Raw genomic sequence first — 23,274 nt, 5'->3', positions numbered from 1 at the left:
TGTGCATGCAGTGTCATTCCTCTACTTGGAACTGTGTAAATTTGGCTTTTGCCAAATCGTCTGTGATCAGGATAGGATGTAGACCTCAGAAACAGGCTTTGAAACCTCTCAGTAAAGGTATTTGACAGTACAGTGCATGCACAGGGTGTCTGTGTCTCTGAACACCTGACATGAATTAGTTTTCCAGAAAGTGAACTCTTCTTTAGAGGGGGTTAATACTTGTTACCTTTATTTTCTGTTATATATCTTTGCTGCTCCACTTGGGGCAGGGGGGAGGGGGGAAGTATCTAATGCCAATAAAACATCCTCCAGAACTAAATATAAACCTAAAGCTGCCAATTGCTGAAACTGAGATTGGAAGCTGATTGTTGATTTGGATTGCTGAACAGATGAGGATGATTGCTTTTTATTGGAAATCTGTCAGTAGCTGTCATTAGTATAAATCTGTGGCTTTTATAGTCCTGTCTCATTTTACTATTGGATTATTTTCAGTTCTCGATCTCAGTCCTAATACAATATGGTATGAACTTCTGAGAAAATGAGGAAAAAAAAATCAAGGCAAAGATATTCTTTTGCTCATTAAAAAAAATTGTGCAATTATTTCATTGGTGCAGGGAGTAGGAACCAAATACTAGAGTTGGGGGCTGGCACTGAACATGGCCAGAGAGATGACTGATATTTAGTATCCTTGTGATAAATCTGCTATATTTGGTTGAATTATGAGAGGCTTAGAACTGCGGTTCTCAGAGCCTTGTTGACTTGGCATTAGATTTTACAAAGATTGTCCATGTTGAAGTTGGTGTGTCTGCTTACAGCTTCTTTTTGCCAAACAGATTAAGCATACCCAGTCCATTGCTGCTGTTTTCTGTTTTTTAGCTTCTCGTGACCCTAGTAGTCACGAGACTACTATTTTTTTCTTTTTTCTTTTGTTCTCATCAGTGCTAATAAAAAGTTGCCTTTATCCTTACCTTAACTCTAGCTATTTCTTTTAGTTAGAAACTACTGCAGAAAGAGAACATCTACTTCCTTAATTAATGGGAAAAAAAGCTATCTGAGTCAGAGGGTCTGCTTCCTTCAAAAGCTTCTTCCTTCCTTCTGTTGAAACTATATTGTAGCTTTGTAGACTTCTCTTGTAGGATTTTTGTTACTCCCCAACCCCCCCTCCACAGACATTGTGGAGCAGTGGTCTTCCACTTTCTGGCACATGTTATCATTTAGTTCTTCATTTAGTTCTTAGAAAGAACCTAAGTCTTCTAGCTCGGAAAACAAAATTAGAGCAGTGTTAGATTTCAGCTCTTCAGAGCTGAGATTCCAAGAAACCAGTGTTGTGTTACTCATGCTCTTGGGTTATGTGGAAATGTGGCTTGCATCAGACTGGGTTGAATTAGTTCTGCAGCGTTTGTTCTAATGCCCAGCCATTGGGTAGCTCTCTGTAAAGAGATGAGGAACTGCTTACATTAAGAATCCCCTCAGGCTCAGCTATAGGACTTTGCAATGTTTATCTAGTGCTGCAACACGTTTTAAAACCCAGGTGCTTGTTGGCTTAAAATTGACTTGTCTCTGCTACCAGAATTTGAATTATAGATGTTTTAGTCAAGCCATCTCCAGGCTGGTGTCTTGGTTTCTTCTTGTAGTTTCCTTGACCACTGAGTGTGATGCCTTTGAAGGACAGTGTTTCATCCTGTTCTAACAATTTCTTTGCTGCAATATATATCTGCATTGTCTGAGAGGAGACCATGTTCATCTGCATTATTATGCATTAGCTGTCAGGACTTGCACGTAACACAAGCAGTATTAGAGGCTTCAAAATTTTCTGCTGAAGAGGGCTACAAGTGTGCAATTCTGGAAGCAAAAAGCAGGAACCTTTGAATTGGGATTGCCAGGACTGAATCCTGACTATCTGCATCAGCTCAGAGTTTTAACTGATTTTTCACTTGACTGGAAGTGGCAGGTGATTAAAGAGAAAAAGTAATGCCTTTTCTGTAGGTGAATAACTGGCTAAAAAGTAGTATCATCAGAGAAATTACTTCTTTAGTCCTAGATTCTTTCAGAATCTCAGTGGTCAAGCTAGAGGCACGTCTTCTACTTATCCAGTTTTTGGAGTGGCAGGAACCTCATTCCAGGGCTGTGTTTGAATAACGTAAAATCTGACCAGGCTTAATTTCATCTGCCAGCAACAGTGAAGCCTTGACTTCCATCTTGGGGGACATGGCAGAATGTGTTTCCACAGATTTTACTTCTGTAAAACTAGCTTACCACTCACTCCCTATGGAAAAACCCTTTCAAGGTTTGGGTCACTCTTTCCCCTTTGGGGGGTGATGCATCTTCCTGCAGCAAAAGGATGTACCCAGCATATACTGTGAAGCCTTTTCCAGCTTTCTTTCCTTTGAGAAGTGTGATACAGATGCTCCTCTTTTGGGATGGGAAACCCTTTCTGGTGGCTCAAGGGAAACATTTTTTATAAGCTGCTTTCATTTAGAGTTGAATCTCTTACACTCACAATTTAAGGAGAGGTCTCTGAAAAGAACAGTTATCTCCTGCAGAGACTGTTGATGTGGGATAGTGGTTTCTGGGACTGTTAGACTAGAGTTATCTTGATCCTATTCCACTAGTTTTAAGAATTCATCATTGGATTTGATGGAAAAATAAACCTATCCCAACAACTGAAAAGCTGTTGCTAGTGGATTTGTAGAAATATTTGATCTCTTCGACAAGAAAAGGTTATCAGAATGTTATCTGAAGTGTAATCTAAAGCTGATGGATCATTTTTTTTTCTTTTTCTTTCCCCCATGACTCTGGAGTCAGCGCTTGTATGAAGGACTCTGAAGTCAGCACACTGATAATTGTGTGGGAACGCTGCTTTGAGACACCTGTGGTGTAGCTGAACCTCTACACTATTAAAGGGTATTCAGTGGTAGCCAGAGTTGTTGAAATGTACAGTCTATGTAAATTTACTTCCTCCTTTTCTTACCCTCTTGCTAATAATCCTGTGATCATGCTCCACTGAGACTCTGTAGTTGAGCAATGATTAGAGCAATGCTGGGTGTGCTCACGCCTGTGTATTTGTGCTGAGCACTAGGATAGGGGGGATGGGTTGTGAACACTAATTCCTATGTATGTTAAACAAAAAGTTTTATGTATTGAAGTGATAAGTTGTCTGTTCATCTGATACGAATGTTTATACAGGGTGCTTGCTTTGAGAAATTTGGTGTTGCTGACTCTACAGCTTTAGAGTTGATTTATGGGTTGAAGTGAACGATGGTGAGATGCTGCGACATGGATGATGATTACAGCATTTAATAAAACAGCCTTTTATGTAAGCTGGACAGGATGCAACCTTGTGTTTTTCTAAGGGACTGCAGCAACTTTGGCCTTGTGATATTGCCTTGTCTGCTTTTGTTGAGACCTTTTCTTATGGCTCTGTATGGAACATAGTATTTAAACCAATAATTTGTTAAAAGTTTGTTTTGTTTTAATTGTGTAGGACACCTGATGATCTCTCAAGGCAAATTGTGGCCCTGCAGCAAAGGGAGCTTGTGCTGAAGGAGCAGAACTCTACCATCATGAACAGGTGAGTGATACCAATAGTGGATGCTGGTAGCAAGGAACTGCTATATTAAAGCATGTAGAAAGAAAACAAACACTGCAAACTGAGAGAACGGCTCTTTAGATTTCCTTGCTGTTCCATGGAGACTTCTATGTTATCTTCTGTTCTTTCCCATGTTGAAGATGACCATTTTGCTTGCTTAAATCCTTGCAGGAAAAACAACAACCATGGGCAGGTGCAGTGAAATTTATCCAGCTTTATTTTAGGAGCTAAAGTGTTTGTAAGGGGAAGTGAGCTGCTTTCGCAGACCATTTCATCTGGAAAGGGAATGTCACAGCAGAATGTGCAAAGTAGTCATCTGGGTGCTTGCATAAGAGCCCTGAGGGCTGTGATTTTACTGCTTAAAAGACCAGATTGTATGGATGGTGATGGAAAAGTGTGTTTGCAGTTTTGGTGGCAAATTACTGCTAGACTTTGGGAGGAGCAGTCTGTTTATAGAGTGAGATCTGTGTTTAAAAGTAGAGGGTGTTTAAGCCTTTGGCCTGGTGTGGCAGTGAATACCTAATAGGGGAAATCAGTTTGTCTGCCAGAGCTTAACTTTCCGGAGTGCATTGGTTACACACAGCCTTTCTTAGCACAGTGCCACGGCATGCCAGAAAGTGCTTCTCGACCTCAGTGCACATATTCTTACTTCCCACACTGTTTTATTTCCTCCCTTTAGGAACTCATTGTCTGTTCTTGTTAAAAACGGTACCTCAAGTCTTTCAAAAAGGCTCTTGGACTGTTTGCATTCCCAAGGTGTTAGATGAATTGTCTAAGCAACAGAAGTGTGGAGGATTTCAACCTTTGGTGTAAACATGTTGAATGTAAAGCAGTCAAATACTGTGTAATTGAGCACTGGACAAGCATTATTATTGGGCTGCATTTGCTGATGTGTCTCCCGAGGTATGCGGTAGATTTTGGTTCAAGAGATGATCGTGTTGTGGGCTCCGCCTTTCTAATAATGGGCAGGATTCAAGCTGAGTGTTAAAAGCTTTGCATGTGCTGCTACTATTAATGAAACTGTTTAGTCAGTTGTAAAATTGTTAGCCAAGTGTAAATTCCCATGAGTGCTGCTGGTCAAATTGTTTTGTGGTTTTTGCTAAGAAGTTTTAAGGGAGGGAAAAAAATCTCAGCAATATAAAAAAAGACATTTCATGTATTAAAAATAAACCAAGCAAACCCTCAAACCCAGAATTGATCAAATGATCAAATAAAAGGATCATGGTAATGTTTGACTTAGTGATTTTTTTTTTGTTTGTTTTGTCTTTTTTTTTTTTTAAGGCTGTTTCTCACAGCCTGTCAGAGAAATGCTTTTTCTGAATTTATTAATGGCCAAGGGGAATCATGTGTTGAAAAAGCAGCTTTTTGGTAGTGCCTGTTCATGCTGGATGTAATTGCGCCAATTTAGTTTAAAAATAAAAACATGATTAAGATTACTTTTTGATTTCAAGTTAAATGGGCTGTAAAGCTGCTTAAATTAAAATTCTAACGTTTTCTTGATGCAATGCTGTGTGTCATTTCTGAAACTGATCATTTCAGCTTTCTTCTGTCACATACCTTATTCTGTCTTAAAATGTAGGCAATAAGATACATTTTTGAAAACCTTTCATTACTGATGATTTGAAGGTTCCCAGGAGAAGGTCTTGAGTCTTTGGAAATAAAACCTTGTTAAGGAAGCAAATCTAATTTTCTCTTTTCCCTGAATGCCATCCAGATTTAGCTGATGGTCTTCTCTTTTATTTGTTTCCTAATTATGTTCAGACTGGTCTGTGTATTACAGTAGCTTAATATGTGATCATGACTCCCTCTAGTGAATGATGGAGCCCAGCACTTATTCAGCTTTCTGTTGGTTCTTTTTCGGCTAAAGTTCTTCTGCCCTTAGTTGAAATGTGTTGTCTTCAGTACTGATAGTGCTATATTTGATTTATAAAGGTGATGGTTGTGTGTGCGTACAGCAATGTGCAGTACAAAGACAAAAGAATTTTTGCCTACCTTAAGAAGCTTTGATTGACTTTTCTCCATTAAAATTAATGGTTTGGTAGATGCTGAAGAAAACATCATCAGAAGTTGGCTTCTGAATTTAATTTTAGTGCAATGAAGTGGGGAATCACAGATAGTCCTGGCTTACCTGTTGCTAGAGCACAAAATTCAATTTAGTTGAAGAGGTTTGAGTGTGGTGTTAAAGATGGTGATATGACCCTTTTCCCTAAATGGCTGACATTGAGTCTTTGTACAGTGAGTGTATGTTTGGTTGTCACTGAGCTTTTAAACACAGGCAGAAGAGTGCCTGGAAGGGTTTTTTGCAAGCTGATTATTCTTTCTTTCAGTCTTTATGCTGCAGTCGTCTTGTTTTTTATTCCCAGTGATGATACCTTTTGCACATTGTTTAGTGACTGTGATAGACGCTTGCTCTCTACTGTTTGTCTCACAGCCTGGCAAATAGTCCCCAGTTTCTTTTTGATAAGAGGAGATGCTTGGTGGTGAAGCAGAAGTTAATTGCTAATTTAGCAGAATGTGAGCAGGTCTTGACTTCAGAAAACAAACCAGGCATGGAAAAGGTATCATAGGGGAACAATTTGCTATGTAAAGTCCCATCCATTTCTGTAAAACTGGAGGCAGATCTAGCTCAACTGCTTCCCAGTGTCCTTTAGTTGATCTAGAATGGAGAGAGAGGTATGGTGTACAAACACACTGGTAACAATATTTTCCAAATGGCATGTGGGTTCACTAAACAGACAATTCATTTTGCCTCATTCTTCCATTCTTGAACTGCTTTCCATTTATTACTCTAGGGTTTTTTTTAGAGCCAGTGTTTCTGTTATTAAACAGGCAATAGAGGTCATCACACCACAAAAAGGCTACATCATTACAAATGAGCCTTTGCATTGATATTCCCCCTGCTGCTAGCTTGGGGATCTGAAGCGCAATCTGTGTTTTGTGTAATCTGTGCAATTGCCAGTGTCTCAAGGCATCCCATAGATCAAATGATGATGCAGATGATATTTACTGTATCGTTTGGATTGGATGCTTTTAGACACAGAACCACAGGACTGAATTTTCTGAACAGTGGGTTTAAATCAATTTCTTTTAACAGTGATTGTTTACATGTTTGAGTTGTGTAGGCTCCCTTGGAGCTTACTGTTTTTGCTAGGGAGGATAAAGCTTCCTGTGGTGCTGCGTGGAGAAGGTGGGGAGGGTCAGTCTTGTGCTGGACACATACACAGCAGCTCCTCTTCACAGATTCAGGATCATTGAGTAGTGTAGCTGGAAGTGGCATTAATAGTGCGTGATGCAATCTCACTGCTGTTTTGGAGTGTGTTGCTAGAAGTTGTGTAAATAGAGTAAATTACACTTTCAGCAGTAACAGCAGGAAGTATTGTGGAGCTTTGTAACTGCAAAAGATAGATAACAATCCAAATGTTTATAAGCTCAAAAGAAGATTGCTTAGGGCTACTTTGAGAGCATGAAGTGCACCTGCTTTGCTGTAGGAAAAGGCAATGAAAGAAAGGTGTTTAATTAGTGGGTTGGTTTAACTGTGCATTGTTAGTTTAAGCACATTATTTTCTGCCCAGAATGTGAATGCTATAGGCATTGTACATTGAAATGTACTTTTCGAGGAATAGTTTATAGTTGTAGCTTGTAATATGGAAAGTTGGCCAAGCAGTTTATAAGCTTTTGTCTTACGGAAAAGTGATGTAGTAGTTACACTATTTTTTTAAGTGAGAAAAGCAGCATATTTATTTTTCCAGCATCTTATCTGCCTATTTGGAGTCTCTGGAGAGATTACCTAAAACAATCCTGGCAAAGCATTCTAGAATTTCAAATTTAGGAGAGAACTTCCCTTCTCGTCATTGTTGTCAAGCACAAAGGAATGATGCTGCTTACAGTTTGATCTTTGCTTCAGTTCTGAAGGACAGGCTATGAAGATGCACTTTTCTTGGTTACTTGCATTTCCTCCCAAAGTGATAATTTCTCTTCTACTTTTGCTCTTGTTGTGTAACACTGACTTTGGGCCATTGAGTTATCTTGTGGAAAGTCAAATACAAGGAAACACATAGGTGAAGTTAGTACTGAGCAGGATGAAGGATACAAATAAAAATGGAAAAGCAGTAAATTTTTGGTTCTGTTGTTGGGATCCTGGAGCCGCTGGCTTATTCCCATCACCTAGTGTCAGAAACTCAGCCATATGTTCTGACAGTTTCATATGGGAAAAGGGATACATAGGGTGTAGTTGAAAAAATATTTTCTTTCTCTAAGTGCTCACAGAGCTCTGTTAAGAGACATGGTTGTTTACCACCTTTATTCATATTAAATCATGTAAAGCTGATTTATCCAAACAACCTGCTGTGTGTGTTGCTTAAAAATGAAATAAAAAAACTAAACCGTGGAAGGGAATGTAGATTGAAAACTGAACAAAAAATGCTTTTGGGTTGGGCAGCAGGGATTTGTTTGAAATAAAAAAACCTCAATGAATGAGTGATGATGTGCTTATAACTGTCCATCTCCATAAGTTAGCTGTTAGCTCAGAAGTGTTGTAAATCTATTGCTTGTCTTCTGTTTTCCTTGGATGTCCCAAGGAGTGTCAGTCACAAATATAAATAGACACTGTCAGACTCTTCCCCTAATCTTCTATAAAGTTGGGCAGAAGTTTAATTACAGTGAAATGTCTTTTATCTGACAGAGAAGTGCTAGCTTTTTAATAGGCTTTATGAGTTATTTTGTGATCAAAAGAAGCACTTAATGCCTAATATAGGACAAGGTAGGGATTTTTTTTTCTTCCCGTTCATCTATATGGCACATTGCACCTTGATTTATATGTGGAGGTGTGTGTGTACCTAGTACCAGGCAAATGTTTATTCACAGTGCTTCAGGGCAATATTAACTTCTGGCAGGTTCTGCATTCATTTATAGAGTAATATTATGAAGAAATGACTAGTAGGTACAGCTTTTTCTTTTCTCCAAAATGGATCTTTCATGCATTTTTATACTAGAAGGTAGCTGATAGTGTCCCATTAAGTGACCAATCTACTCTCTCCAAATAAACATAATCAAATAGTAAGCTTCCAGGGCAGCATCTGGTTATTCGTGACTCTAATTGGGTAGATACAAAGCTTTTCTAATTTTTTTCTATCACATAGTTCGGGCCTAGCAGAAAATAGGAAGGCAAGAAATAATTTAGCCAAGACGTTGACTTATGCGTCCAATTCTAAAAACATGGGATTTTGCCCAGACCTTTGCTTTTCATGGTTGTGCTGGTTTTAGTCTGATTTCCTGAGGAAGTGAGGCTTATTACTGTGCTTTGTTTGTGTGTGTAGATGAGATTGTGCCTATCCTACACTTCCAAACTTGCTAGTTACAGTCTGTCAAGTATGGCAGATAGTAGAGGTCTCAAAAATAATGAATTCCAGCAGGTTTAAGTAAAACAGGTCTCCATTTCCAGGCCAGACACGCTGTTGGTGCAACCAGATGTCACACCCCATTGACAGTGAGGCTCCTATGGGAGATTGTGCCTCCTTACCCTTGAGACTGGCAGTGAGTGAGGACTATTCTGATACAGTAATATCACAATCCATAATTTCTGCTATACCATGTTTTGCAAAGGCTTTGGTGGCATTTGGTAGTACTGTGGTAATGTTGTTGGTATCGTTTTTATACTGGTAGTATAAGAAATGGAAGTCTGCATGAGTCCGTATCAACTCTGGAGACAGAAATCTATAGGAGAACCGGCAACGGTGATTCTGGAGCTTATGGAACTAGTTTCTTTCTGTTTAAAAGGAAAAATGCATATAAAGCCTAAAGAAAAGCCTACAGGGGACAGACATAGCTGTAATTGTACCTATTTTTCAGTCTGGAGCTCTGTATAAACTGTATAGCACAAAACCATGAAAATATTGGTATTTGGTTTCTTACCTTAGGTTTGACTATGCTTCTTGGAGAATGTTCAAGGATGATCTGTGAAATGCCTCTGTTCAGTGCTCTGATTACTTCTAATGATTAAAAAAGCTCTTTACCTCAGTTCTTAATATTTTTTTTTTCTTGTTCCAGGATTGTGATTGATTCTTGGTGTTCCTACTAGCATCCCTGATGTTTGTGCACTTTTTATTACTAGAATGAACAATAGCTTTCATTTAGTAGTCCTCCTCTGAGTTGCTAGTTCAGCATTCCCTTGGGTGTCCAGGTAGCAGTGTGTACTATTCACTAAAAAAATGTGTAAAAATAATCAGTTCATTTGATAGGAAGCATAGACTGTTCTTGATGGTGTGTTGTACAGCAGACACTGTGTTGCACTGTAAAAGTTATGGAAGGAGAAGTCTGCCTAGCATTTCTTTTATGCATGACTCACATCTGTGCTATAAATCTTTCACTTCTGTGAGACTAAAATTCCTAAAAATCGTAGATGAAATAGATGTATGTTAATACTTGTCTAGAGTTCTCGGAAACTAGAGTAAGTATTTAGAATTATTAAAGTAATTTGAAGTCGGAATTTATTATCTGTTTTCAGTAATCTTGTTCTTTTTAGTGGAGAGATGCTAGATCAAAGTAATGATTTACATGAAGCTGATGGGCCAAAGGAAGTGTGCCCCACGTCCATGTTGTATTTGTGATATGAATACAAAGGGAGGAATTATAATCTCAGCTGTGCAGTAGGCAGCAGTACAAAAATATTCGACTTTGAAACCAGTATTATTATGTAAAATCATGAATTCAGCCTGTTGCCTATCTTCATGTAGAGCTGTGGGACTGCAGTGCTGTAAGATTTCTAGTGCTTAGGGATTTGCCTTTTATTGTCTTTGCAATGTGACAGTAAGCCTTGAAAAATTTTATACATGTTGGAAAAGAGGGAGGGCCCTTCAGTTTGGTAATAAAAAAACCCTTTAGAATCAGTCTTGAAGTCATAAGGATGGTCCCATGGGTAAGGTAGAAGAATGTGGCCTGAGAAGTCTAGGCTTAGTTTCTAGAGAAGCTCTGTGTTTGCTTGGGTTCTGCTGAGTCACTTCATACAGTGACCTGGGGTTCTCATATTCTCACATGCAGATCCAGAAGACCATGTGAATGAAAAGAAACATCTCTACTCCATATATCCTGTCTAGTCTACACCTAATAATTTTTAAGGCAGATAAAATACATTAATTCGTATCTTATCTCTCTGTACCTGTTCAGATTTTTTTTGTTCCCTCTCCCCCAAAAGCACGTGCTACACGTTTGTACCCATATAGTATCTTAATTTTATAGTACCGGCCATGGCTATTGAACTCTTTCTTTGAAGTGTTTTATGATGTCATCAACAGTCAAACAAGACTCTGTATAACCATTTTGTCTCTTAATTTGTAATGCTAGGACTGCGTTAGAGCCTTCCTGAGCAGTCATGAGAAGCCAGAGGAAGATTGGTGGCAGAATGAATTTTCTGTCTTTTTAAACTCTTTTACCTGAATACCTACTATAGTTGCTGTAATAACAGAGGTATCAAAGACTATGGATTTTTCTAAAGTACTTTAGGGTACTGTTTATATTGTTTATTTTAAACAGATTGATGATTTCCCCCTGCTTTGAAGGGGAGTGGGGACAGCCAGAATACAGAGACATTTTACCAAGGTAAATGTGAATTCTGTAGGATTTTTTAACTGCTGTGAAGTAGTGTTGGTTCACGCACTGCACAGACTATGGTTATGTCTAAAAAATAGATTGTCTTGGCTAGGATGTCTCAATCAGTTGATCATATCTGCATGTAAACTTTGTTCAGCTCTATAGCTAATCACTTGTTTAACAATTTCTCATCTGGGTCACATCAACTCTACTGCATGACTACTTCAGCCTGCTGGTATTGGTATTTTTATTATGTATTTTCAATTCAGTATTCTCTGTGTCTGCTTGTATGGACATGGGAATGTGTAGACCATAGTGCAATATAGTAAATGGAGGAAATACTGTAAGTATATAGCTGTTGGGGGGGAGAGGGCATTTTTAGTTATAAATATTTTCCTAATGTCAAAGTTTTATAATCTATACAAAAGACATACTGCTTGAAAAGTTTAATCAAAAATAAAAAGTATGCTGCCTTATCTTTTTTTAGCTGTGTAAGGCAAAAAAAACTTGTATAAATTGCAGTCAACTCCCCCCCCCCAAAAGCAGCTTTCTTTTGCTGCTCTGAAAGTTAAATGACTAATGTGCATAATTTATTTGAGCATCTGTGCTAAAAACTTGCATACCAAGTTTTAGTTCAATGTGATCAACAATGGCGAAAATTAGGATTTATCATGGAAATGCTGACGGATGTGAACATGTGTAGGCTAAACCGGTGACTGACAAACCTTCTTATTGTGCAATGCTAATGGTGAAACAATTTTTTTTTTTTCTGCTGTAATTGCATTCCCCCCCCTCCTGCTTAATTTTCTCCTTTTCAAATTCGATGGTTTTAGTTGCACTTCATATTTGGATTCCTGCTTTTTCTGGAGTCTGCATAAAACCTCCTAAGTCATCTTGTGATATTTCTAAGCGCAAGATACCCTGAGCTCTCCGGGCGAGGGGGGGAGGATCCTGACATCTAGCTGGTGCTTTGCAGTAACATGCTCAGAACGGAAGATGGTGCCGGCAGTCTTGGCAGCTGCTCTGTCTTCCCTCCCCTCCTCCTCCACCTTTTCTGTCTTGCACAGCCAGGGTGCTGTCACCAGGATTATAAATTCTGGAGCCAATTAGCTAAAAAATGTTACAAGTGAAAGGAAAGAAACTAAAAGCTGCAGAACATCTTGATATGAATATGCCTGTCTCAGAAACTCTTCCTGTGAAGAGCTCAAATGTGGCCTTTTACTACAGCTCTGGCACAGCTTTTGGTGAAGCATCAGACACTTTTGAGGCACCTGGTTAAGGAAAGAGGAGCTGGTTTGGGGGAGTCAAGCACAGGGAAGCAAGGCACAGCCTTCTTAGGAAATTGTGCTGGTAATACAAGGTCTTCTGTTAAAATTTGGAAAAATTCTGAGAGTGCGTTCATGCTTGACAGTGTTTCCTCCTTTCTCCATCCTTGTCCACAAGAGTTCTTGTTGAAGGAAACATTTTTTTTTTTTAAATTCTCAGAGTCAGACTGATTGCTTAGTTATTGTATGGGTATCACAGAGGAGAAATGTATTTATAGTCAGTTCCACTCTGTCTCTCTTTTAAGACGGTAGTTGGTGTGTTTTCTGGCAGTAGTGGTGTGGCCATGCTCTGTTGCTTAGAAGAAATTCTGACAGACGGCTTCTGGATGCAGTCATCCTTTTGTGGAATGTGTCACTCCCTAGCAGGAAAGGAGATGGGGTAGAGTTGGAGATGGGTTTGAGAGGGATGGTTGGCAACTGGGCCAGTTACTTTGTTGCTGGTGACTCTTTTTTAAACTTTACTAATATGAGAAAAACTGTAGTAGGATCTGACATTCAGAGGGCCCTTTGGGCTGGATGCTTGGTCAGAAGGCTTAGGCATTGTACTCTATGTCAGAGTTTGGAACAGTGTTCTAGCAAAATGTAATTTGGTTTCTGTCATATTTTATGTATGGACTGTTTTTACATATTTTCAATATTTAAAACAACGTTCACATATTCATAAGTTTTAAAATATGTTCTCACTGTTAAGAGATGGAAATCAGTAAAAAAAAAAAAAAAAGAGAAAAAAATCCCAACAAAAAACCTGCAGCAAAACCCTCTAGCTTTTCCTTTATTCAAGCAACAAAAATCAAATTCTTATGAGTGGAATAACTACTGAAAAGGCTTTCTGTTTTTCAGCCAGAAAAAGCTTTTGAAATATTTATGGAAATAAACCAAAATGTGTCCCTTTCTGGCTGTAGAAATAAGGGATTATCAGATCTAGCCTATGGCAATTGCAGTACATTGAGTCCAAAATATCTACAACTAATAAAAGAGAGTGTATGCTTTAAGAAAACACTGAGTTTTGGTGTGGTTTGTTTTTGTTTTTTGTTTGTTTTTTTTTTTAATGGGACTCTACTGACAAAGCAACACCTATCCATGTGTTATCCTAATGAAAAAATCCCTCTTCTTGCACCTTGCATTGGAGGTTAAAATTGTCACCAAGACAATTGACTCTTGAAAACCAAATGTATTGTTTCTGTTGACTGATCTTTATCTGCTGAAGTAGATAAAGGCTGAAGAAGTGAAGAGCAAGACTGAAGTTGCTTTGTAGCTCTTTCTTGTGTAGCTGGGAGTGTGGGGCAGTGCTACTTACATCCCTTCCAGCTGAAACAGTCTGAATCCTGTGCCACCAAGGATATAACTGCAACACAGGCTGTCTGGCTGTGTCATACTCCCAGTTTGAGTGAACTTGCTCATCGGGGCAATACATATATTATAACTCAGTTTTCATTCTACGAATCTGATACTGGTGTAAGAATGGAGCTTGCTGAAGTCAGGGTGTATTCTGGTGATTCACAGAAGAATCAGCAAAGCAAGGTTTGTAGGGAGAAGTAATACCTTTTATTAGACCAACTGATAGGATTAGAAGAGAGGCAAGCCATTTGGGCACACAGCCAATGCTCAGATCTGATATAGAAGAAAAAGCCTTCAAGCTAAACGTAGGTTGAGAACAATTGCTCTGAGTTTAACTTGATTAATCAGTTAGACAATTTGAAAGAGAAGGTAGTGAGCATATGTGGAATGGGGAGAGGTATCATAAGTGATGAAAGGGCTGTAAGCATCTGTGAGAATGAGAAACTGCCTAAATCATTTTGATACATGACCAGGGTCTGGATACTTTAAGACAAACAATTAGTAGTATGAACTTTCACCGTATAGGAGGAGCTTGGAAGCAGCTAGAGGATGCGTGTCGTGTTTTTGCTGGAGCTGTATACCAGTGAATACTGTGTTTCACTGACTCAGCGTTGGTATGTCAGACTTGCAATTAAGGGGCTAGAACTTCAGTTTTACATTAACCAAAAATACTATTTTCTATACTGTCAATAAAATCATTTTATCATACTGTTTGACTTATCTCCTCTGGGCACTCAGCTGCAGCAGCAAGTCTGTACCTGCCTTTACAATGACTGTTGAATGAGTTTTGCTTCGTTTGTCCAAATATGTTGAAGGATACAGCATGTTTCCCGAGACGCAGTATTTCTGCCTCTCGCACTTGTGAGCGCTGTGGGCTATGCTGGTGCTGCGAAAGGCCAGCTGTAGATACAGAGTGGGGTGGTGGTGTTTGTGGCAGAATCTGTTGTAGATTTTGAGTAACCGTTTGGATTTAACAGGGCAACATAATGTAGCTTGCTTGTTGGCTTTCTATTTAAAACTCTGTCCTATTTAATAAAAAGGGCACCTGCTGCTCTGTCACCTAGTATCCTTATGTGTAGCATAGCACACAGCTATGGGTGGTATATCTCTTAACTCACCTATTTGAGAGTAACGTAGTATCTTTTAGCAGTGTACTTCTCAGATTTTTTTCTTTCCCGACTACATCCAAAAGGGGAAAAAAATGCTGATAACAGGAACTGTGATTATAAAAAACAAGCAACAGTAAGATAACCTGGGACAAAGTGGCGTTTAAAAATACTTGATGTTTTTAAGCTAATTACATTTTTATATTGCCAGTGACCTTTTGGAAACCTTTCATTTGCATAGATTGCAGATGCCTCCAAAGAGGCAAGGGAAAATGTATTCCAGTTGTTTCCTCAAACCCAGAATGCGGGTCTAGTGTCTTTAGCCCTCCTTCAAAAGAACTTTGTACCATGCTTGTTCTGAACTGGAGGTAGAGCTTTGCCTGGTTGAGAAGGCAAGCAGCTGGGCTGTGTCATCTTACAAGGCTGCTTCTTGAAGGTAGGGGTTCTGTGTATAAACAGTGACAAGGGGACATTCTTGAACTTACAGAGGAAGTACTCATTAATACTTAAGGGCAGAGGAGACTTGAAATTCATTCTGACTCCTTTGGGAAATTTGTGGCTTGGTGGATTTTTAAATTTTGTCTTGAAGTAGTCACTTTACCTCTTCCCTGAATTAATGCTGAAGGTCTTGAACTGAATATAGTGGAGTGAGGCTGGGTGAAGTTTTAGTATTTTCGCTTTTCCCATCCTCTGGAGACTGTTGTCTAATTCTTGAATGAGAACTGAACAAGAGAGAGAAGGTTAGTTGCATCTCTCATGGATAATGTAGCTGTCATTGAGGTTGACAAGTTACAGTGTCCTGATCAGACAGCCTCAGACTTCGCTGGTTTTGGTGTTTTAAAAACAAAGTGAGTAGCATCTTCTGTTAACTTGTACAGACTTTAAAGAAGTTCCTCATGTCCTTAAAGAACTGAATCAAGCCAAGGAGATGGTGTAGTTGCTGCCATGTTTGATCAGTCAGTCTAGTTCTTAATTAATTTTTTCCACAGCACTTTTAAAGAGTAAGTTCCTTCTCTAGTTCACTTACTTATAAGAAGTAGAAGACCATTGATCTATCTCCTGCAAGATATTAAGCCGTGTTCTAGAAACAAACCCTGTTTAGAATAGTGCTTGGGACTCAGGGATTTGAATCCCAAAAGAAGAGGTCATATTAACCATGTCTCCAAATAGAAAACTTTATTGTAGCAGAGGTAATTACTAAGGTGAGGTTGACTGTATCCAATGCAATTCCTTCTCTGCCATTCAAAAATAAGAAAATAAGTGTGTCTTTCTATCCAACCATCTGAATCACCACCTGTCCAATAAAAACCCAACGTGTTGCATTGCTGTGTCTATTTAAAGGAGAGAATTGGAGATGTCATAAAATTCATGACACTTTGCTGATTGTTGCTGGTACAGAAGCCATTTACATATTCCTGTACTGAAATTTATACCAAATATATAATATTTATATATTTGGTATAAATATGAAAATTTTGTTTAAATATAAAAAATGAAATAAACACCAAAGTGATGTGTACTCATCACTTTGTCAGGGGAGAGGCTTATGTGAATGTCAGGTGACATGCAGGAAACTTGGGACAAACAGAAGTCCTACAGCAGTGACAAAACAGGACTTGTAAAAACATTTTCTTAGAAGGAAGCTGATGGTATGAGTGTTGTGTGTCTGTTGTGTATTTACACCTGGCCTAGGCTGGATCCTGTCTGTAGTATAGTAAAAGTTATCTGTGTTCTTTCTAAGTGTATGAGGATATGTGTTTCTGCTTATGGTCTATAATGTAGTGCTTCTGTAAAGCATTAAAGCTGGTTAAGGTAAAGAGGATGAGGGAGAGGCTGGATGGAAATTGAGAGACCTGTGTAAAACTGGGCTGCAGAAATACTCAAAACTTCATGGACCTTTGGAAGCAATTTTGTTTTCAGCTCTGGTTTTGACCCAGGACTTCTGTGTGATGTTGAGCAAGTCAGTGATCTGTCCTCTGGCTTGTGAAAGTGGTAGTTAATGAGGCTTATGATAATGTTTTCTAAAGCATGTCTTTGTCACTACTTCTGCAGGGCTTTCCCAAAGCGCAGTTCCTGCCACTTGAAATTCCTAAAGCTTTTGCCTATGCCCCAAACAGATCTTTTAAATTCTGCTTAATACAGATATGTCATAAAGCAGATAAATTTTGTTTTGCTTCAGTCAGCTTTGTATCCCATTCATTAAATAGCATCTACTAAGAAAACTGTGGGAACCTTCCTAAGGAGAGGAGGAAGCTGGCAGTATTTTGTGGTTCTGGAACAGGCTACTATGCAAGGAGACCCAGCCTTAGTCTCCTGTATGGTTCATGCTAGCACTGTAAGTGTGACAGAGGGGTAGGAACAGTTGTGAGAACAGCTTTGTTTTGGCGCTACGACAAGAAATTTGTTACGACAGTCAAAGTTTTGCTTCAGTGTGAATTTGCTGGTTTGCCTTGCATATCGTAATGGTGTGTATTAAGGGAATGAGAGAGTAGGCAAGGTAGGAGGAAATAGCAATCTAAAAATCCTATGTTCTAACTCCATCTTCTGCAGAAAAGGGTGGGGTGCGAAGTGAAAAGAGAAAGTACGTCATTACTGCAAAACTAGATGCAGCTGAGCAAAGCCACGTATGAGAGATGAGTAAATCATCAATATTTCAGATCACCACTTTTATAAACAAATTTTAGAAAGTGAGAATGAAAACCTGAGGAAATAATGCAGAAGAGAGAGTCTGTGTGTGTTAATGTCCCTTGAGCCCTTAGCAGGCAGGAGAAAAGGCTGTTTGAATTTTAAATTGATTTGAATTCCTTTTGATTTTGCAGTCCGTGCCTGTTCTGTGTATATTGTCCCTGGAAAGTGAGCAGAGGATGTTTAAGACTCCCTTGTTTTTATGCTTGGCTAATTTTACTGTCCTCCTGTATTTTCTAGCTGTAAATGTTGCAGACTTTATTACATTTAAACTGGTTTTAATATAGTAGGTTATAAAAATCTAAGAAACGAGAGGTAGTGTCCACTGCAGTGATGTTTTTAGTGCAGGGAGGATGCTTGCAAGTCACTGAAAGGCTTAAACTGAAACTCTAGGATCATCTGCTTAGTGAAGACAGTTCAGAAATAAAAAAAACCCTGTCACAGCTGAGAATGAATTTCATTGTTAAAAAAATCCTCCTTTTCCTTTCATCTGAGGAGGTGGTTTACGCTTTGAGGCATCAGTCCAAAAGTGAGGAAAAGAGGGAGGCTCTGTTTCCTTCCTTTTCGTAAAAAGATTCAGCAAGTTTTTTTTTTAATATATATATAAAAGGTACATTATATATGTATGTACATTATGTATGTATTTGTGTATATATATATATAATTGTACATTATATATGTAGCTGAGACCCTTCATAACTGACTGCTCGTTCTTAACCAAGAGCTATGAACGGACCTGTCTATAACTTCTGGGCTACAGGAGACATATGCGTATACTGGTGCTATTCCTGCAAGCTCCAAGCCATCAGTAAGGATTTTTTGCTTTGGAGATTGAGCTGAATGGTGAAAACCAGTGGAAGCTTGTTCATACCTTCCTGCCTGTCTAGCAAGCTAGGGGAGGGGTAAGCAAGCAGCTTCTGTAGGCTAGGGATTCTCTGCCCAGCCCAGGGCTGGGTTACAAATGTAGATATCGGGAGCAGTTCTAGTTTGGTCTATTAATTGCAATTATTCTTTCCGCACCTCACAAATTTTAAAAATATGATTTCATACATCTGCTTTCAGGACATCAATTGCACCTGCTGCATTTTAAAGCTAAAATAGCTTGGGAAGATAGAACCATCCTCCAGTAACTGCCTATGGATATATTTCCCAGTTCTTAATAATAAATAATACTCTCGAGTATTCAGCTTTGAAACTTCTGTCAGAGTGGCAAGGCTGGTCTCTCTGGTCTCCACATGGGCTAGAACTTCATTTAATACTTTTTGACATTAAAACTTTTTGAGAACTGGTGCCTGTGGTATTGTCTGTTAGTTCTGATTTCGTCATAGCTTAACAGATAGTAAACATCCTGTAAAATGTTTATGATAATTTCTGCAAGCGACAACTTCAGTTCCCACATCACAACCTTGCATGTCTTAGCAGCTGCTTTATACCAAGTTCCACGTTCAGCCCAAACTGAGAGCCACAGAGGAAACTGAGACTGAGCACACTTTCTTGGAGCCCTTACCGTATTAGAACAGGGACTGCTTGTTTTTCTGCTTCTGGCTTTTTTTGAAAAACAAAACAAAACAAAAAACCCCCACAAAAAACAAACCACAAACCAAAACAAAAAAACCCACCCTTTAATCCATCAGAATCATAAAATCATTAAATCGGTTCCTGTTTGTCTAAAATGTCGCCAGTGGGGAATGGCTTAAAACGTGGTGTCTAGCTGAGGCGCAGTTAGCAATGTTAGGATCCTCTGTCCGCTAACTTGAAGCCTCAATGTAAAATTTAATTCCTTTACAGACTGCCAGTAATGTCTATGATAAATAACTGCTTTCTGTTTTTGCAAATGATTTACTGGTTATAGAACTCGAACGTAGAACCTCATTAAATAATATTATTTTAATAATTGCTTTATTGCATCCATTTAATCATTCCGGGAGCTACCACAGATTTGTTTTGGTGGGTGCAAAGCAGATATCCCATCACTCATTCAGCTTTGTCCACTTCTAAACAAATACCTGAGTAGTTGGAACTTTTTCTTCTTTTAAACCTGCGTTATTTTCCCACTGCTCCTCGATTTCTACAGCAGAAAAAAAATACAAAGAAAATTAGTTTTTCTTTTGTGCACATTCCTGTGTAAATTCTGCATCATGTGGCATTTGGATTCTTTTACCTTAACTGTTGTTTTGAAGATAATGGGAAGGAAAAGGTGCCCAATTGACTGCTCTATAAAACCTAAAATTTTTCGGTTCCAAAAGCTTGCAGCTTTTTTTTAAACATTGAGGTTGTGCCTGCCATATTTATGGAAGATGCTGTTTGACTAGAAAAATCACTAAATTTATGATGTAACTTAAAATAGATCAAACTTCAACAATTTGGGTTTTTTGCCTGACTATACCTATTCTCCAGGGTATGTTAGTATGATGGTTCACAATGGAATTGGAGTTGGAAAGAAATCTGTCCTTATTACAAGGGAGTCTTACATCTTTTCAAGATTGACATTCTGCCCAAAATAATAGCTGATGCTGCATCTCAGGAATGCAAAAATAATCAACCCCCCAGCTTTTAAAGTCAACAAATCTCCCTTCTGTTTGCTTTCATTTTTGCCGATGCTGCCGTTTTATTAAGGTTCTCTCCGTAAGTATGAAGGTCAGTAACTTAATATGAAAAGTGGTTCTGAAATTATGAAAATCCACATCTAGGAGCTGGGATTTTAGAGAAACCATCAAGTGTTATAAGACCTGTGATAACTTGTAGCCAACTTTTACTTATACTGTGTAGCTTTCTTCACTTAAGATGACATGGTTTCTTTAGAAAAAAACATTTAACTTTATGACAGTAGCTCAAGCATTCTTACATGTACAAGTGTTGTTATGGTTTCTAATCTTATATTTGAGATACTTTTGTAAGAGAGGATGGTGGGCTTATGCAGCTTGATAGACCTATCTCTAAATAGTCCTGTAACTTAGAAAAAAAAAAAATAATCCTCTTTTTGTAGAGTTTGTCCTTGCAAATGTGGGGACAAAGGAAAGCCAACCCCTTTTTTTCTGGTACTGGATGAATTTTGAATTTTAAGCAGTGGCCTGTCCAGCCAGCTGTGAGGTCTGGTGTGTTCCCACGTTGCACAGCTGTGCTTCTGGCATGTCTCAGTGTGCAACTGAGGTTCTGTGAAGCAGAAAAGTAGCATGAATTGGAGAGGACTGACAAGTCTCTTCTCTGGGAATCAGTCCAGCACTTGGTTTCTTACCTTTTTCCTCTTACTGACACCTCCCACATTGACCACTGGAAAGGAGAGATGAGGCTTGAGTTAGCCCAGGTGTGTATAAAAGGTACTAAAATAATGTCTTGTGCAGCATTTATTTTGCCAAGATGAGTTAATGTGTTTTACTGTTCCACAGTGGGAATCACAGATTTCACTCAGGCTCTTTTCATCTGTCTTTAAATTGTGTTCCCAATTTCATTTTTTCTTTTTTCATTCCTTTTCTTTTTGGCCTTTTGTTTTTTGGTTTGGTGGTTGTTTTTTTTTTTTTTTTTTTTTTTTTTTAGCCCTTCATCAGTCCCATACAACTTAAAAGATCTGCAATACCTTATACAATCTCTTTGAAATAATCTATCTCATGTAGAAATTACCAGCAGGGAGACTATTGGATGCCATGTAGCATTCATTTCTCTGCTGCCTTGGGTAATGATTTCCTGGTTCCAGGAGCAAGAGATTAAAATTCTGGTGAGAGGATTTGCCCCCTTCCTCACTCAGCAAGGGCCCTGTGCCAGGGCTCAATCACTTCCTCTGCAGCAGCAGGAGCAGAAGTAATGTGATACTGTGGTCATTCAATCAGAGGTAGAAATGCTTTAATCTCTTCTATTCTGTCTGATAAATGCTTTCTTCTTTGTTCTGAATTCAGATCTCTAGTGTTCCTATTGTTGCAGGGAAGGGGGGAGAAAAGAGATCATCCTGTCCAGTTAAGTGTTCAGTGATGATGCCTGCCTTTATTCCCAGAGGTGCTTTGTGATTTAGTTAGAAAATATGCAGTTGTGGGAAGGGCAGAAAAAGCACAGAGAAGAAGGTTGGACTATCTGGTAAATTCCACCACACTTTGTAATTTCCCTAAAACAAGGACAACTTGTATTGTGAATTACTTTTATTTGCAAAAGCACAGTAGAGATCAGAGCAGCTTCTGCTTCTGCATGTGGGCTTTGCTCTGAATAGCAGGGATGCTCCATATTAATTTAGCAGATGAACTTCTGACCTGTGCAGCCACTTCCTTTGTTGTGTGAGCCACAGGGAAGTGGTGCTGTGGTCGCATCTGATGCCAAGCAGGGCTGGAGCATTAGGGCAGCTTCCCGAGGCAGCTCTGATTTTGACCTATCCGTTCCTCTTCATTGCAGCAGTTGCACAAAAATGTGATGGATGACTATTGACTTTGCTGCTTTATTTTGCTCCCTTTGCTATATTGACATGAGTTAATAGGGCAGAAGCAGAAGACAGACTCGGTACAAAGTGGAAAGAGATTTTGTGTCAGTAGGGATTGTAAGATAAGAAATACAACATTAAGGGTGAACACACCATAGAGTTAATATCTAACCAAACAACTCGATGTGCCTACAGGAGAAAGACAGTCACCCAGAGCCATAAACTCTTTTTTGATGGAAATACTTTTCTTGTTTTCTGTGATGTATTCTGTGATACTAGGCATTGGATTTTTCTCAGTGCTGTCAGACTGGTGAAATATGGGTTGTTGTCTTTTATAATGCCATTATGATGTTTCATAATGTTGGCTTTATGAGTTTTTACTTGATTAGTTGATCATGCTATTAAAGAAGAGTGCCTCCATTTTTAATAATTGCAGTAGGTCCATATGCTCCTTTGATTTGGCTGTGTTAAAAGTGGAAATGAGTGTGTTAAGTGGAATTTAAGCTTGAAGGTGATTGGAAGTGGGAGGCAGAACAAATTCTGATTGAGTAATAATAGTTCACCCAGACTCAAAAGGATGTAGATCATTTAAGCTACTTAATAAATGGAGTGTGTATTTGAGAATTATAAAACAGTTTTTAGTGAGTTAGGAGCCCACTGGAAAGATACTTTGGCTGTATACCCAGATGAAGAAAAAACATTTTATGCTTTCTTGTGTTCAGTGGTTCAAAAAAAAATCATTCTGATATGTAGCAGTAGTTTGAAAGGCTGAAGAAATACTCTTATTGGTATCAGGAAACGATTTGAACATTTTTAAAATAAGTGATGTACTGCCACTGTACAATGCATTGTTGTATCCTTAGAATGCCACTGAATTACAGAAAGGAGACTGCCAGGGGCAAGAAGCAGCCCTGGATAACAAACTGCTGCGGGTATTTGGAAACTAGCTAAATATATGTTCACTGGAAGATGAAAGGAGACTCTTAGTATCTCTTGTAATTATGAAAGAGATGAGTTGTGCTGCCGGCAAAGTTATTTAGATGGGTTGGCAATTGAAAAATGAGTAGTTTAGTTAAATATTGGAAAGAGAAATGAATGACAGTGCTTAGACCAAGTTAGATTATGCATGGTGTATGCTACAGGTATGGGGGAAAAAACTGTAAGAGGTAAGGAAAGGCCTGTTTCCTTGAACAATTTTTCAGTTAGCCTTTTGATTGAGAACTATTTTTATGAGAAAAGTGTTCTGTA

The 23,274-nt window shown here is 38.7% G+C and overlaps 1 protein-coding gene across 1 annotated transcript in view; it reads left to right on the top strand.

Moving 5' to 3' along the window:
• Positions 1-23,274, top strand: part of MAD1L1 (mitotic arrest deficient 1 like 1) — a 380,568-nt gene that overhangs the window by 37,225 nt on the left and 320,069 nt on the right. The window contains exon 10 of the mRNA XM_056336428.1: positions 3,485-3,571. Within this exon, the coding sequence (XP_056192403.1) occupies positions 3,485-3,571 (87 nt within the window). The remainder of the gene's footprint in view (positions 1-3,484; positions 3,572-23,274) is intronic.

The sequence above is a fragment of the Falco biarmicus genome, chromosome 4 (assembly GCF_023638135.1).
Source record: "Falco biarmicus isolate bFalBia1 chromosome 4, bFalBia1.pri, whole genome shotgun sequence".
In the NCBI taxonomy this organism is placed as follows: domain Eukaryota; kingdom Metazoa; phylum Chordata; class Aves; order Falconiformes; family Falconidae; genus Falco; species Falco biarmicus.
This window is presented reverse-complemented; position numbering and strand designations above follow the sequence as displayed.